This window comes from Lathyrus oleraceus, chromosome 4 (genome assembly GCF_024323335.1).
Source record: "Lathyrus oleraceus cultivar Zhongwan6 chromosome 4, CAAS_Psat_ZW6_1.0, whole genome shotgun sequence".
In the NCBI taxonomy this organism is placed as follows: Eukaryota; Viridiplantae; Streptophyta; class Magnoliopsida; order Fabales; family Fabaceae; genus Lathyrus; species Lathyrus oleraceus.
In genome coordinates, this window is record NC_066582.1 from 452293616 (window position 1) to 452309897 (window position 16282).

At 29.7% G+C, this 16282-nt stretch overlaps 1 protein-coding gene across 1 annotated transcript; it reads left to right on the forward strand.

Annotated features, from left to right (window-relative positions):
* The first annotated feature begins 98 nt into the window (after positions 1-98).
* LOC127137938 (uncharacterized) lies at positions 99-10197 on the forward strand. The gene is made up of 6 exons (XM_051064345.1): positions 99-244; positions 337-519; positions 608-718; positions 793-874; positions 963-1058; positions 10060-10197. Exons 1-6 carry the CDS (start codon positions 99-101, stop codon positions 10195-10197), a joined length of 756 nt encoding a protein of 251 aa, XP_050920302.1.
* Positions 10198-16282: the final 6085 nt, after the last annotated feature.

Sequence of the window (16282 nt, forward strand, 5' to 3'; positions counted from 1 at the left end):
AAAACAAAAGGGATCTTCCAGTGACTTATTTGCCAAAAAAAGGTGCTTTTGTGCCTCGATACCAGATATCTCTTGAAACACTTGTTGACTCATCAGATATGGCAACAGCTGGTGCTATTCGCTTACTGGATATGGAGGAAGATATCTTTGGTTATTCATGCACTGAAACAATCGGAAAAGAAGATCTGGAACATATTTTTCGGCATCAAGAATTAGGTGTCGGTGTTATACACACATACATCCGGTAATCCGATCTATATATTATTTAATTACTTGAACAATTTATTTACACATTTCAATAAAAATAGTCTAATGTTTATTATGTTTTTATTGAAGGTTCTTGTATGACAATTTCATGCGCGGGAATGATCAATTGTCAAACAGATTCCGTTTCGTGTCTTCCTCCCTGGTCAACAAAGCATTAATTTGTAGGGAACCGGATTCATGTAGAGAGTACTTAGTCAAGAGATTCAAGGCCAGCAGTACAAACAACTTGTATCTTTGGCCGTATAATTCAGGGTTAGATTTTAATTCTAAGTTTATTCTAATCTTTAATTGTTTCTTTTACGTAAAAAATTTCCATATAAACTTTTGTTTTAATTTATAGGTGTCACTGGTTGTTGCTTGCTATTGATCCTTTAAAAGAAGTGGTATATTTTCTGAATTCGATAGATGGTGAATGGACAAATTATCCGGATATGAAGCAATTAGTTGATACGTAAGTGAGACTGTTCTAAATATTCGTGTATATTTATGTGAGATTGTTCTAAATATATGTTTTTATTTTGTTAGATCAATAAAAGTGTTCCGATCTCAAAGACAAGCTCGAGTACCACGTACTAAATCCAGCAACATTACGTGGATAAAAGTGCAGGTACTTTAATTTTCACAATTTTGCTTATAATAGTGATGCTACTTGATAAGAAAAGATAACTATACATTCTTATTTTTTTTCTATGTAGTGTCCTCTACAGCGCAACGGTATCGATTGCGGATACTTTGTAATGAGGTTTATGAGGGAAATCATTAATATGAATCAAATAGAGATTCCAATCACGGTATGGATTTATAACTTAGGATTTGTTTTAATATTTATCGAATATTTCATATTATTTATTACTTTTAACTAAATCATGCATATTATGTTTTGTTATGTAGTACTTTGATGAATACAAGTGTGCTCATTACACGAGACTGCAGTTGGAACAAATCAAGGAGGAATTGTGTCAATATTTTATTGAGAAAAGATTAATTAGTATATAATGGTTTCAAAATAACATGAATACTTTGATGAAGAATGGTTTCTGGTTGGCAAGTGTATAGTTCTTTATATTTTTAACAGATTAGTTATGACTCCAAATAGGCCGTATAACATATTAGTTTTGACTTGTGTATAGTTCTTTATAATTTTAGTGATATCTTTAATTTCATGGATAGATTAATGTGTTCATTCTTGTGTTGGTTTGCTTTAAAAAATTACAAATGCTTGAATTATGACTCCAAATGTGTTTAGTGCCTATCTATCCTTGTGTTGGTTTGCTTGAATTATGACTCCAAATGTGTTCATTCTTGTGTTGGTTTGCTTGTGTTGGTTTAAAAAATTACAAATGCTTGAATTATGACTCCAAATGCTTGAATTAGAGAGGCTTGATTTACAGGTTTATGGGATTATTCCCAAAAAATATTACAGGTTGAAATGGTAGGCTTAAACTGAAGGCAGCATTTTGTTATTTTACTAGAGGAAAAGACAGCGCTTTTTAGTAAAAACCGCTGCTAAAGGTTGTCAATAGAGAGCGCTTTTTACTAAAAAGCGCTGCTAAAGGTTGTCAATAGAGAGCGCTTTTTAGTAAAAAGCGCTGCTATAGGTTGTCAATAGAGAGCGCTTTTTACTAAAAAGCGCTGCTATAGGTTGTCAATAGAGAGCGCTTTTTAGTAAAAAGCGCTGCTATAGGTGGTATATAGACAACCTTTAAGAGCGCTTTTTACTCAAAAGCGCTGCTAAAGATTGTCAATAGAGAGCGCTTTTTAGTAAAAAGCGCTCTTAAAGGTTGTCTATATACCACCTTTAGCAGCGCTTTTTACTAAAAAGCGCTCTCTATTGACAACCTTTAGCAGCGCTTTTTAGTAAACAAAAAGCGCTGCTAAAACCTATAGCAGCGCCACCTACGGCAGCGCTTTTAAGCGCTTTTAAAGGCCAAAAAAAGCGCTCTCATAGGTCTTTTTTGGCGTAGTGTTTTGTTATTTTCACCGACAATCATAATTCAAAAGAACTATTATACTCCATCATAAAGAGTATAAACACTTGAAGCTATCCCACTTCAAGAATTTTTACATTGTCTTCACTGACAATCATATTTCAAAAACTATCCTACTCTTTCATGAAAAATATATTTCATTTGAAGTTAAATCACTCTAAGAATTTCACATTGTCATCACTAACGACCGCGTTCTCTATCATTATTTCACTTGAAGATAAACCACTTCAAGAATTTCACATATCAAAAATGAGACTGAAAACTTATGGTGCAATTTTCATTTTGGTAGGTGTAACACCTCAATATTTTTTATATAGTATAATATATTTTTATTAAATTATTTTTCTAATTTCTAATTTATTCAAAAACGTATTTCATGTAGAGAATTCTGTAGCACCTAGTTTTTAACTAAATTGTTATTACTCAAGTTTTATCAATTTTATTTTTGGAATGTGATACTTGAGCTTTTAATAAATATATTAGTATTTTCTTTTAGTTTATTTATTATTTATTTACTTATTTATTATTTATTTATTTATTTATTTTATTTATTTAGTGTGGTGATGATAAATAATTATCTTTTGAAAAATATTTATTTGAAGAGTTATTCTTATATTTATATTTGAATATATTTATGATTTATTTGTGTGATTTTTCATACGCTTCGTATTTGATGATTTATATTATTTTACTAATGTATAAAGACTTGCTTCGTATTTAATGATTTATATTATTTTACTAATGTAGTAGAATTTGAATTTGAATAAAGTGTTATTTAGTGGGAAATTATATATTTTACGTTAGTATTGTAACGCTACTTTTCTATCTTATTTTATTGGGTTAAATGCATTTTTGGCCCCTCTAGTTTGAGGGTTTTAAATAATTGATCCCCTATTACAAAATCAGTGATTCTGGTCCCTTAATTTTGATGGTCTCCCTCCACTTTTGCATACATACAAAATCAACGATTCTGGTCCCTTAATTTTGATGGTCTCCCTCCACTTTTACATACACGTCATTGATGATTAGGATGAATTATCTGTCATTGATGACTAGGATATTTTAATATGAGATTAATTGAAATACACTGTCAGTGTAAAAGAGTTTTACACCATCAGTTAATTATAGACGTCGAATATTAAAAGAAGTTTGACTTTTATTTTAAAAATCTATAAAGTAATACAAATTGGTGATGGTGATGAATCGACAGTGTAAAACTTTTTACACTGACAGTGTATAGTAATTAATCTCTTTTAATATTTAATATTATTTTAACTAACTTAATATTTTTAATACTTTTTTAAAGAATTAATAATTTAAATTATTATTTAATTAATTAAAATTTTGGAAAAGCATTCCGGACCTAAAGCCCATTTCATTGCAAATATATTTAGTTTCAAAGGTCCAATTCTATCCCAACTCACTTATGCAATATCTTTTCATTGTTTAAGCTTTATAAACCCTTCTATAATTCTAAGACAAAACGATGTGGGCTTCTTCATCTTCATCTTCATCTTGTATGCAACAACCGTAAGCTTTATCATCAAAAGGATAAGTGAAAAGTATTGTGCTTGGACAAGTTGCTGCAACCAAAGGATAAGTGAAATTACTTAAGAGTAAGACACATAACATTAAATCAAAGGAGTTACTAACATGAATCATCTTAGACATTCATCACAGACTCAATCATAAATATACATACATAGGCTCATTAATCGAAAAACTATAGTCTACTTTCTAATTACTCACACTATTTTAGTAAATAACAACACACCATATCCAGGAAAGAAACCCAACCTTAGGTATCACCGGTTACCTTTTAGTAATTGACAATATTTCACAATTAAAATAACAAGTGAAAGAATGATGCTTAATAAATGAAAAAGAGACTTACATAAGCTACCTATATAATGGTAAAAATTGAAATAATTAAAAAATAATGAAGAAATTAAATTTAAAAATGTGGAAATCCAACGATCTATAAGGATGAGTTCCGATCTCTCTAAATAGTAGCCTTTCTAGGTGATCATCACTTCTTGAGGAGATACCTTGGTGCTTAGGGGCAATTTAAGTAGCTTTTTAAAACACATGAAAACTCTTTAGGAGTTGTTAGCATAGAAGATCTTGGTTCTCATTGGTACCGTGGAAAGGACAAAAAAATGATGTTATCTAACTGTCTTTTTCGTTTAGGTGGTTGTTCTATGTTATTCACAAACAAAATGGAGCTGGAACACAAAGCTATCTTAAAATTGAAATACATGGAGAGAACACAGTATGGTGCTGATGATGAAGCTTACAATTGTTGCGTACAAGTGGAAGATGAAGAAACCCACATCGTTTTTTCTTAGAATTATAAAAGGGTTTATAAAGCTTAAACAATAAAAAGATATTGCATAAGTGGGTTGAAACTAAATATATTTGCACTGAAATGGGCTTTAGGTCCTGAATATTTTTCCAAAATTTTAATTAATTAAATAATAATTTAAATAATTAATTCTTTAAAAAAGTATTAAAAATATTAAATTAGTTAAAATAATATTAAATATTAAAATATCCTAGTCATCAATGATAGATAATTAAAAATAATATTTTTATCCTAATCATCAATGCCATGTATGGAAAAATGGAGGGGGACCACAGAAATCCAAAGACCATCAAAATTAAGGGATCAGAATCGCTGCTTTTGTAATAGGGGGGGGGGGGTCAATTATTTAAAATGCTCAAATTAGGGGGATCAAAAGTGCATTAAGCCTATTTTATTTATATATTTTAATGTGTATTTTGTGTGTTTAAAAATATTATTAAAATTGTTAAATTACAATCGGTTCTTAGTGTGTGAGGGTGAATAAAAATTCTATGTTGGACTTGTGGCATGTTGTTTTTCTCTCCTAAATGGCACAAACACATAACTTATCTTGAAATTTAGGGTTTATGGGCTGAATTATTCCTTCCTAATGAGGAAATGACGCCTCCATCCTCATCCATCTTTGCTCTTTTAAATTTTACATGTTTTTGACCTCTTTAAAAAGATTCTTTAGTCTCCCATAAACCCTAGTTGTCATTCCCATTTTCATATTTTTTCTGAAATTTTCTAAGTCTCTAATCTTTATACCACAATACAAAGAATAAGAGAAGAAAGCAAGAAACCTTTTCCTCCAATGTTTCACATACCTTTTGTCTCAATCATCACTTTGTTTGTCACACCAAGACTTCTACACATCTCAATCGTGTGAAACTCTTAGATTTCATCTTTTCATAAAGTTAGATTGTGTCTTGCTTCTCATATATTCGTGAGACTATTTTCTTTGCGAATATAGAGCACCGCCTAAGATAAAGACAATTTTGCGAATGAAGAAAACCGCCTAAGATAAGTATAACAAGATAATTTTAATTGTAACTATTTTGCTTTATATTAAAAACAACATTTATTTCATATGATAACTTTGTGAGAAAATACCATCACAAACAAATACAACACATACAACACACAAGAAACACATAAACAACAACACAACAAACTACAATAAATAAAATACCATTACTATAACTATGCGATTACAACCATCAAAACAATTTTCAACATAATATACATCATCCTATGAACGTCTATGTCAGTCTTAATATCAACCCATACATGAACTTCTCCATTTTGGTTGAACGTGGACTCAAGCCATTGAATTCTTCTAATCCTCCCACCCTCTGCAATTTCTCCATTTAACCAATGGTTCAACGTCCGATTAAGACGTTCAAACGATTCTATATTCCAAAGTCGAATCTTTATCGGAGGTTGCACTGTTGAAAAGATTAAATCAATTTTCTCTTGTGAATGTATTCAAACATGGTTAAAGAAAACAAAATTGAAAGAGATTGAAGAAAATGAAAGAAAATGGAAGGAGGGTAAGAAGTTGTGTGAAAAAATATGGGAGATATGCAGGATATTTATAGATGAACACATGCATGCATGCGTCAATGGCTTAGGCGCCACACATGCATGCGCCAATGCATGTTGCGCACACTCACAAGCACACATGCATGCACCAGATGCATGGCACCTACATGCATTAGCTTTGCAAGCATGCGTTAAGGCTAAGGGCGCCTCCTTTGAAAGTTAATTGGATGCGCCAGTTTAACTGGCGCATCAGTAGGGAAAAGTGGTTATTTTGGTAAATTTTTTGAAAAACTGGTTATTTTGGTATTTAAATTGAAAAAAGTGGTTATTTAAAAAAAATCCAAAATTGTAAAAGCAAGTAATTGCTAAAAAAATGTATGAAATTAACAAAGAAAGAACGATCTTACGCTAAATATTCTTGAAAAACATTCATTTTTAATTTCATTTTATTTTTATTCATCTTTAAATAGTTTATATCATTACTAACACTTATCATAATAATAAAACAAACTATGCATCATCATAATAGAAAACTATGCAATATTAATTTAATAAGTATAACAAGGAGAACTGAACCCATAATCTTTACCACCATGTTTAAAAATCAATCTCTTACCACTTTGTCAATGAGAAATTCATATCTATTTTCTATTTTATAATTTATTTTAACAGATTATTAAATATATATTTTTCTTTTTTTAAAAACAAAATAAGGCCCTTTAATTTGGAGGTCCTGTGCTAAAGACCGTCTTGCCCTTACTCAAGGTCGGTCCTGGTTATGGTTCATTTAATGTTACAAGCTTTACTAAAAGTTTTAATAGTGACATCAAAATCTAATTTGACTCATTAGGAGAGTATGGTGATTTACGATATTGAATTAAGGAGGTAGAAAGCTTGACATTTAAAAAAATATCGTCATAGTTAAAAATTTCACAATAGATAAAATAAAAAATATTGATCACCATTCATCGTATAAGTGAGAAGATTATAAATATAATATTTTAAAATTTTGAGTGAAGTTATAACATCCTAATTCACTATATGATTGCTTTTATTTCAATGTAATGATTTATCTCAATTCTAAACTCTTCAAAAGTTATAACATGATTCAAAATTTGTAGGCGGAGTTGGATGTGAAAAGATAAGTTACAACTCTATCGAATTTAGTCAAATTAAAAGATAATTATTGAAATAAAAAAGGTATAAAATAACAGTCTCATTCTTCTTTTATCTCATGAACGATCACAAACTTAAAACATTTTTTTGTACAAATAAAACTTTGCACAACCGACCTCTCAAAATAAGATGAGTTAAAATTTTCTTTAAATCAAGGGCTTATAATGCGTATTCATACAAATAAGAGGGTTGAGGCTCAAAGTGGTTAGAAAATAGAACATATTCATTCAAGAGTGATATGAAAAGTTCTAAGTTCCAAACAACGAGCCACAATGTATACAAATATCACATGTCAAATAATTAAGAATCAATGGGAGTTTTGAAGATATTGGGAATAACCGACAAAGAGAAAACAAAAGAATACAATCACAACACAACGACATAACATGAAAATTCTAAAATCTAAGAAAAACCATAACTGTTGTCAAAAGATAAACAAAGAATAATACTATGTAAAAATTATTATAACACATAATTTATACTTAACCACCCTTAGGCCTCTAGTACGGTCACGCTCCCTAAACCAAATATTTAACTATATCTCGAAATACTCTAACACAAGAGTATAAGAGAACAAAAAAATCAAATACAAGATTAAATTACTTTTGACTAGTGCATTTTATAGTGAAGAACTTGAATCCTTTATATAGTCTTGGACTCTCTTTTCCTTTATAAAACTAAACGATATGAGACTTCTTAACATATATATTTTCAACAAACCCCCAATAATTTCACATCAATTGAAAATAATACATCAACTTTCGTTATTTTCACCGACAATCATAATTCAAAAGAACTATTATATTCCACCATAAAGAGTATAATCACTTAAAGCTACCCCACTTCAAGAATTTTGACATTGTCTTCACTGACAATCATATTTCAAAAACTATCATACTCTTTCATGAAAAATATATTTCATTTGAAGTTAAATCTTTCTAAGAATTTCAGATTGTCATCACTAACGACCGTGTTCTCTATCATTATTTCACTTGAAGATAAACCACTCCAAAAATTTTACATGTAAAAAATGAGACTTAAAACTTATGGTGCAATTTCCATGTTGGTAGATGTAACACCTCAATATTTTTTATATAGTATAATATATTTTTATTAAATTATTTCTTATATTCTAATTTATTCAAAAATGTATTTCATGCAGAGAATTCTGTAGCACCTAGTTTTTAACTAAATTGTTATTACTCAAGTTTTATCAATTTTATTTTTGGAATGTGATATTTGAGCTTTTAATAAATATATTAGTATTTTCTTTTACTTTATTTATTATTTATTTATTTATTTTATCTATTTAGTGTGGTGATGATAAATAATTATCTTTTGAACAATATTTATTTGAAGAGTTATTCTTATATTTACATTTTAATATATTTGATGATTTATATTATTTTACTAATGTATAAAGTCTTGCTTCGTATTTAATGATTTATATTATTTTACTAATGTAGTAAAACTTGAATTTGAATAAATTGTTATTTAGTGGTAAATCATATATTTTACGTTAGTATTGTAACGCTACTTTTGTATCTTATTTTATTGGATTAAATGCACTTTTGGTCTCTCTAATTTGAGCGTTTTAAACAATTGATCCCCTATTAAGTTTTATCAATTTTATTTTTGGAATGTGATATTTGAGCTTTTAATAAATATATTAGTATTTTCTTTTACTTTATTTATTATTTATTTATTTTATTTTATCTATTTAGTGTGACGATGATAAATAATTATCTTTTGAACAACATTTATTTGAAGAGTTATTCTTATATTTACATTTTAATATATTTGATGATTTATATTATTTTACTAATGTATAAAGTCTTGCTTCGTATTTAATGATTTATATTATTTTACTAATGTAGTAAAACTTGAATTTGAATAAATTGTTATTTAGTGGTAAATCATATATTTTATGTTAGTATTGTAACACTATTACAAAATCAGTGATTCTGGTCACTTAATTTTGATGGTCTCCCTCCACTTAATTTAAATTATTATTTAATTAATTAAAATTTTGGAAAAGCATTCAGGACCTAAAGCCCATTTCATTGCAAATATATTTAGTTTCAAAGGTCCAATTCTATCCAACCCACTTATGCAATATCTTTTTATTGTTTAAGCTTTATAAACCCTGATATAATTCTAAGACAAAACGATGTAAGTTTCTTCATCTTCATCTTCCACTTGTATGCAGCAACTGTAAGCTTCATCATCAAAAGGATAAGTGAAAAGTATTATGCTTGGACAAGTTGCTGCAACCAAAGGATAAGTAAAATTATTTAAGAGTAAGACACATAACATTAAATCAAAGGAGTTACCAACATGAATCATCTTAGACATTCATCACAGACTCAATAATATATATACCTACATAGGTTCATTAATCGAAAAACTATAGTCTACTTTCTAATTACTCACAATATTTTAGCAAATAATAACACACCATATCCAAGAAACAAAACCAACCTTAGGTATCACCAATTACCTTTTAGTAATTGGCAATATTTCACAATTAAAATAACAAGTGAAAGAATGATGCTTAATAAATGAAAAACAAACATACATAAGCTATCTATATAATGGTAAAAGTTGAAATAAGTAAAAAAATAATGAAGAAATTAATTTTAAAAATGTGGAAATCCAATGACCTATAAGGATGGAAATCCAATGATTTAATGTTATGTGTCTTACTCTTAAGTAATTTCACTTATCCTTTGGTTGCAGCAACTTGTCCAAGTTCAATACTTTTCACTTATCCTTTTGATGATAAAGCTTATGGTTGTTGCATACAAGTGGAAGATGAAGAAGCCCACATCGTTTTATCTTAGAATTATAGAAGGGTTTATAAAGCTTAAACAATGAAAAGATATTGCATAAGTGGATTGGGATAAAATTGGGCCTTTGAAACTAAATATATTTGCAATGAAATGGGCTTTAGGCCCTGAATGCTTTTCCAAAATTTTAATTAATTAAATAATAATTTAAATTATTAATTCTTTAAAAAAGTATTAAAATATTAAATTAGTTAAAATAATATAAAATATTAAAATATCCTAGTCATCAATGACAAATAATTAAAAATAATATTTTTATCCTAATCATCAATGTCATGTATGCAAAAATGGAGGGGGACCACAGAAATCCAAAGACCATCAAAATTAAAGGGGATCAATTATTTAAAATGCTCAAATTCGGGGACCAAAAGTTCATTTAAGCCTATTTTATTTATATATTTTAATGTTTATTTTGTGTGTTTAAAAATATTATTAAAATTGTTAAAATTACAATCTGTTCTTAGTGTGTGAGGGTGAATAGAAATTCTATGTTGGACTTGTGGCATGTTGTTTTTCTCTCCTAAATGGTACAAACACATAACTTATCTTGAAATTTAGGGTTTATGGGCTGAATTATTCCTTCCTATTGAGGAAATGACGCCTCCATCCTCATCTATCTTTGCTCTTTTAAATTTTACGTGTTCTTGGCCTCTTTAAAAAGATTCTTTAGTCTCCTATAAACCCTAGTTGTCATTCCCATTTTCATTTTTTTTCTGAAATTTTCTAAGTCTCTATTCTTTATACCACAATACAAAAAAGAAGAGAAGAAAGGAAGAAACCCTTTCCTCCAATGTTTCACATACCTTTTGTCTCAATCATCACTTTGTCTGTCACTCCAAGCCTTCTACACATCTCAATTGTATGAAACTGTTAGATTTCATCTTTTTATAAAAGTTAGATCGTGTCTTGCTTCTGATATATTCGTAAGACTATTTTCTTTGCGAATGTAGAACACCGCCTAAGATAAGTTATTAACCATGAATTAATTGTATATAATATTGGTATGATGATAATATACATATGTTTTATTTTAAAAATTTGTGATGATAATGATTATATATGATTTATGTTGGAAAAAAACAAATAAAATATGGAGAAAAAGAGGAACACAATAACAACACAAGAGATTAATGTGGCAACTTCGAAACTGGAGAAAAAACCACGACCATTGTCAAATGACAACCAGAGAATAATACTATGTGAAAATTGTTACAACATATAGACTATTCTCAACCATCCCAAGGCCCCAATATACCTGCACTCTTCAAAGCAAATATTTAACTACCTCTCGCATCACTCTAAACCAAGAGTATAAGAGAAAAATATAAAAAGTCAAATACAAACTTAAAGTGCTTTTGACTGGTACATCTTGGAATGAAGAACTTGAATTGTATATATAGCCTTGGAATTCCTCCTTCACAAAACTAAGTGATGTGAGACTTCAAAGAACTTGTAACCTATATATAGCCTTGGACTCTCTCTTCATTCACAAAATTAAGCAATGTGGGACTTCTTCAACATGTATATTTTCAACCAACTCCAACAATATCCACCTTGATTGAAAATAATACATAAGCTTTCATTGTCTTCATCGATAATCATACTCCACCATAAAGAGTATAGTCACTTGAAGATATACTACTCCCAAAATTTTCACATTGTCTTCACCAACAACAATAGTTTTAAAAAAACTATCATACTCCACATAAAGAAGAGTATACTTCACTTAAAGCTAAACCACTTTAAGAATCTTCACATGTCAAAAACCAGGTTGAAACTTTATGGTGCAACTTTCATGTTGGTCGGAAGCTCTTCAACCATCAACATAATCTCATAACACACTTTGCATTAAGGCCCATGTGTTAATCCTCTAGCAATAACTCATCCTTTTCCATGACAGTGGAAATCTCATGAGGACACACTTCTCATTTTTTAGAGAAGATCATCCTCTCTCACAGTGAGAGAAACATTCCTAGCATTTGACTCATAGCCCTTCTCTGATGCTACCTCATTAGGACATTTATACTTTATATGTCCAAACTTTCCACATTTCCAACATCTCACACCTGTTTCATTATTTTTCTTCACATACGACTTTCCTCTAGCAACCAACGCTGAGTTTGATGAAGTATTCTCCTCACCCTTCAATCTTCTTTCTTCAGAAATAATATTATTCGCAACTTCTTCAAAGCTCAAAGTTTCCTTCCCATATATTAAATCAAGTTTAATATGCTCATAGGAAGATGGAAGATACCATGTGAGTCTTAAAGCTTTATCTTCATTATTAACCTTGACTCCAATAATTTTTAATTCAGAAATAATACCATTTAGAACACTTAGATGACCAGATACTTTCATATGTTCATCCATACACAAGCCATGAAACTTCTCCATTAATAATAAATGATTTGATATACCCTTTACTTGATATATCCCTTCAAGTTTCTTCCAAAGCTCTTTGGATGATGACGTACCAAGAACATTCACAAGAATATTCTTAGCCAAAGATATGCAGATTATACTCGAAGCTCTCAAATCTAGTTCCTCCCACTTCTCGTTTTCCATGATGGAAATGTTTCCTTTCAATGCTTTGTGTAATCTTAATTGTATCAAAACATCTTTGACTTGAATTTTCTACAAGCGAAAATTAATTCTTCTATCAAATTTCTCTAAGTCAATCTTCACTGCACTTGAAAAACTTGACATTTCAGCCAAAACCTTTCCTACAACAAAACAAATTTTTTCCAACCAACACAGAGTATAAAATTTATTTTATGATGTGGAAGATCAGTCAAAACTGCAACCACAGAGCATACTAAGAAATTTATACCCCACAAAACCAAGGCTCTGATAATAGTTGTTGGAAACGAACAAACAAAACATAGATAAAAAGAGGAACATAATAACAACACAAGAGAATAACATGGAAACTCCAAAATCGAAGAAAAAACCACGACCACTGTCAAATGACAAACAGAGAATAATACTATGTGAAAATTGTTACAACACATAGACTATCCTCAACCACCCCAAGGCCCTAATACACCCGCACTCTCCAAAGCAAATATTTAACTACCCCTAACAACACAATAAACCAAGATTATAAGAGGAAAATATAAAAAGTCAAATACAAACTTAAAGTGCTTTTGATTGGTACGTTTTGGAATGAAGAACTTAAATCCTATATATAGCTTTGGAATCTCTCTTCTTTCATAAAACTAAGTGGCGTGGGACTTCAAAGAACTTGTAACTTATATATAGCCTTTGACTCTCTCTTTATTCACAAAACTAAGCGATGTGAGACTTCTTCAACATGTGTATTTTCGACCAACCCCAACTATTTGTTGAAATGTTTTGGTATGATGGTGGCTATATGGACATGATTATGAAATATTAGTATAATGTTGATTTTATGAGTATGATTTTTAAACGATTGGTGGTTACATGAGTTTGGATAGAGATTTGTTCTTTGAATACGTAAACAAGAAATACATATTCCTGTATATGGTTGTGAGTCATCCTTGTGCGTAAGGACACACTTGTATTTCTCCCCATTGGTATGGGTGACTTTTGTGGTGTGCGTCAGCCTTGTGCATATGGCCGTATTTGATTTTCCCTATTGGTATATGTGGCTTTATCCATATCATTTAGATTAGGTGCATGCATATATAGTAATTTGTGATTTGTGTGTTGACTTGATTTGTACTTTTATTTTATACTTATGGTTTTTGTGTTTAATTGCTTGATATGGATGACGGAATAGTATTCTGACCTTTACAACCAACATATTAAGTACAAAAGTTTGAAGATGATTAGATCTTGATGTGATTGACCGTCTACGCAACGTAGGGGGAAAATCATGAGTTTCCTTAGACATTTTCATAATTAAATAAAATTACCATCATAATTTATTTATTTTTTTAAACTTATTTCAATTTGATTAGAAATACAGAGGCAAATTTATATTCTATTAAGGATGTTTGTTGATATTCTATCACTTTTAAATTATTTTAAGTTTATGAACATTCTATTTAAAAAAATATAATTGATTGACTCCATCATTTCAATTTTTTAGTACTAGTTTAGTTTTCTTAAAATTAATTTGTAATTAATGAGTAGTTCTTTAAAAATAATATTGGATTTTAATTTGTTAAGCTTTAAAAAACAATCGTTATAATATGATCTCTTTTTTCTAATGAAAAAAAAATTATTTAAGTAATATCTTGGAACAAAATCTGGGATGTTACAGCAATATATGAATTGAAATACAACTTGAATCCATTGTTTCCAAATGAACATAAATAAGTTGATTTGTCCAAATAAGAAACCAAAATTAAATTCCATCTGAATGATGGTACCACAAAAGTGTATTTCAGATCTAAAAAATATGTAATACACAGTAATAATCTAAAATGTCCTATAGTTTCCACCTCCACTGACTTGTCATCTCCAACATAGATGTATCTTTCAACATCTTTTGACTTCCGGTAGTTCAGGAAACTCCTCATTGAAACACTGATGTTAGTAGTGGCACCAGAGTTTAACCACTAAGTGTTTTCAGGTACTGAATTGAAATTGACCTTAGAACAGACTAAAGCATGACTCATGCGATTGGAGCGGTCCCACTTCTCAATTCCCATAATCTTTCTTCTGTTCAGAGCTACTAGATTTCGTAGGAGAAAGTGTTTGCTCTATCCTTAATGCAAGGTCAAGATCCATGCAACCAAGAACAATTTCCATGTTCTTATTCCATTCCTTAAAAATTTTCCCATTAAGAACCAGAATCAGATTCATATTAACAAATATTGAAACAATTATAGCTGAAAATAGAACAAATGAAACACTATAAGTATACTAAAAAAATAATATGAATCTTTAATATGTTCAAACACTAGCATAATCAATCTCAAGATACCTAGTGCACCATCAATACCAAGTCTTTGGACAGTAATATTGACTGCTAATGGTACTCTTGTTGTAATGGTCAAACATTGATAATAAAATATGTTAAATAATAAACTCCTCTTTGGATTGATTTATCATTCACATGTGAAACCTTATAATATCACATGTTTACCATCACATGTGTGTATGAAATTCGGCCAAACACCAATTGTCCTTTGGGTCAATTGATACTTGCATGGATAAACACACGCATAAAAGTAAACCATTTAATATTTCTTATAAGAAATCTCCCCAAAAGAGGTCACTTTGGTGACATTTTATTTTAATTGACTCACTCGAAATATTAAACTTTGTATAAAATTTCAAACCGTAGTCAAAACTTGAATAAAATTGTATCAAAGTTAATGGATGAAACAACTAAGGGGCACAACCATGCAAACAAGTACGACATGCCCATGTTCCAATCCATATATGATTTTTCAGACGAAGCACAACAATAAAAAATACAGTTCTAAATTTTACAAAAAATCAAAAGCCCAAAAAAAAAAAAATCTTCCAAAAACGACATTGAAGTAGTCCGGCGACGGTCTAGGCGTCACAAGTCGTGACGGTCGTCACGCGCTATGGACCAACAGAGATTGTCAGTCATTCAACGATGACAGTCGTTATCCAAAAAGGGGTACCTGTAACACATCGCTGACGATAGTCAGCAAAAATCGTGCCCACCACTAGGCTTCAGAGCCTGAATATCAACATGAGTTAATAATCAAAGTTAAAAAATATTGCAATCATAACTTTTCTTAAAGAAATGATATTTAGACATCCATAAACCAGTTTTACTCCATAAGTTACTAAATTAATATCGGATAGTTATGAGGTGTCTAAATATCATTACCTTTTATTTATTTTAAAAAGTAAAAACATGTAAAGTAGTTCTTACCACAACCAAACATAAAACCTAAATGTAATCTAGATGGAGTAGACGGATCATCTCATACAAGATTGCAACAATTCATGTAAATTACGCGTTGAGTTTGCTTATATATGCGTACAACAATTGAAGAAACACATCATCAAATAAAATCAATGTTACAATTTACAATATAAAAAAAATAATCCTTATAAAAATTGGAATATAAAAGTCAATCTCAAATTTAGAATCCTTATTTCAAAAAATCCCAAAATCAAATTGAATCATGCATAAGTGG

Excerpts from the sequence above, each read along its gene's own strand:
- LOC127137938 (XM_051064345.1), top strand. The coding sequence starts at position 99 with ATGGCAACAGCTGGTGCTATTCGCTTACTGGATATGGAGGAAGATATC. Across the intron at positions 520-607 it reads CTTTGGCCGTATAATTCAGG|GTGTCACTGGTTGTTGCTTG; the intron begins GTTAGATTTTAA and ends TTTAATTTATAG. Across the intron at positions 875-962 it reads TTACGTGGATAAAAGTGCAG|TGTCCTCTACAGCGCAACGG; the intron begins GTACTTTAATTT and ends TTTTCTATGTAG.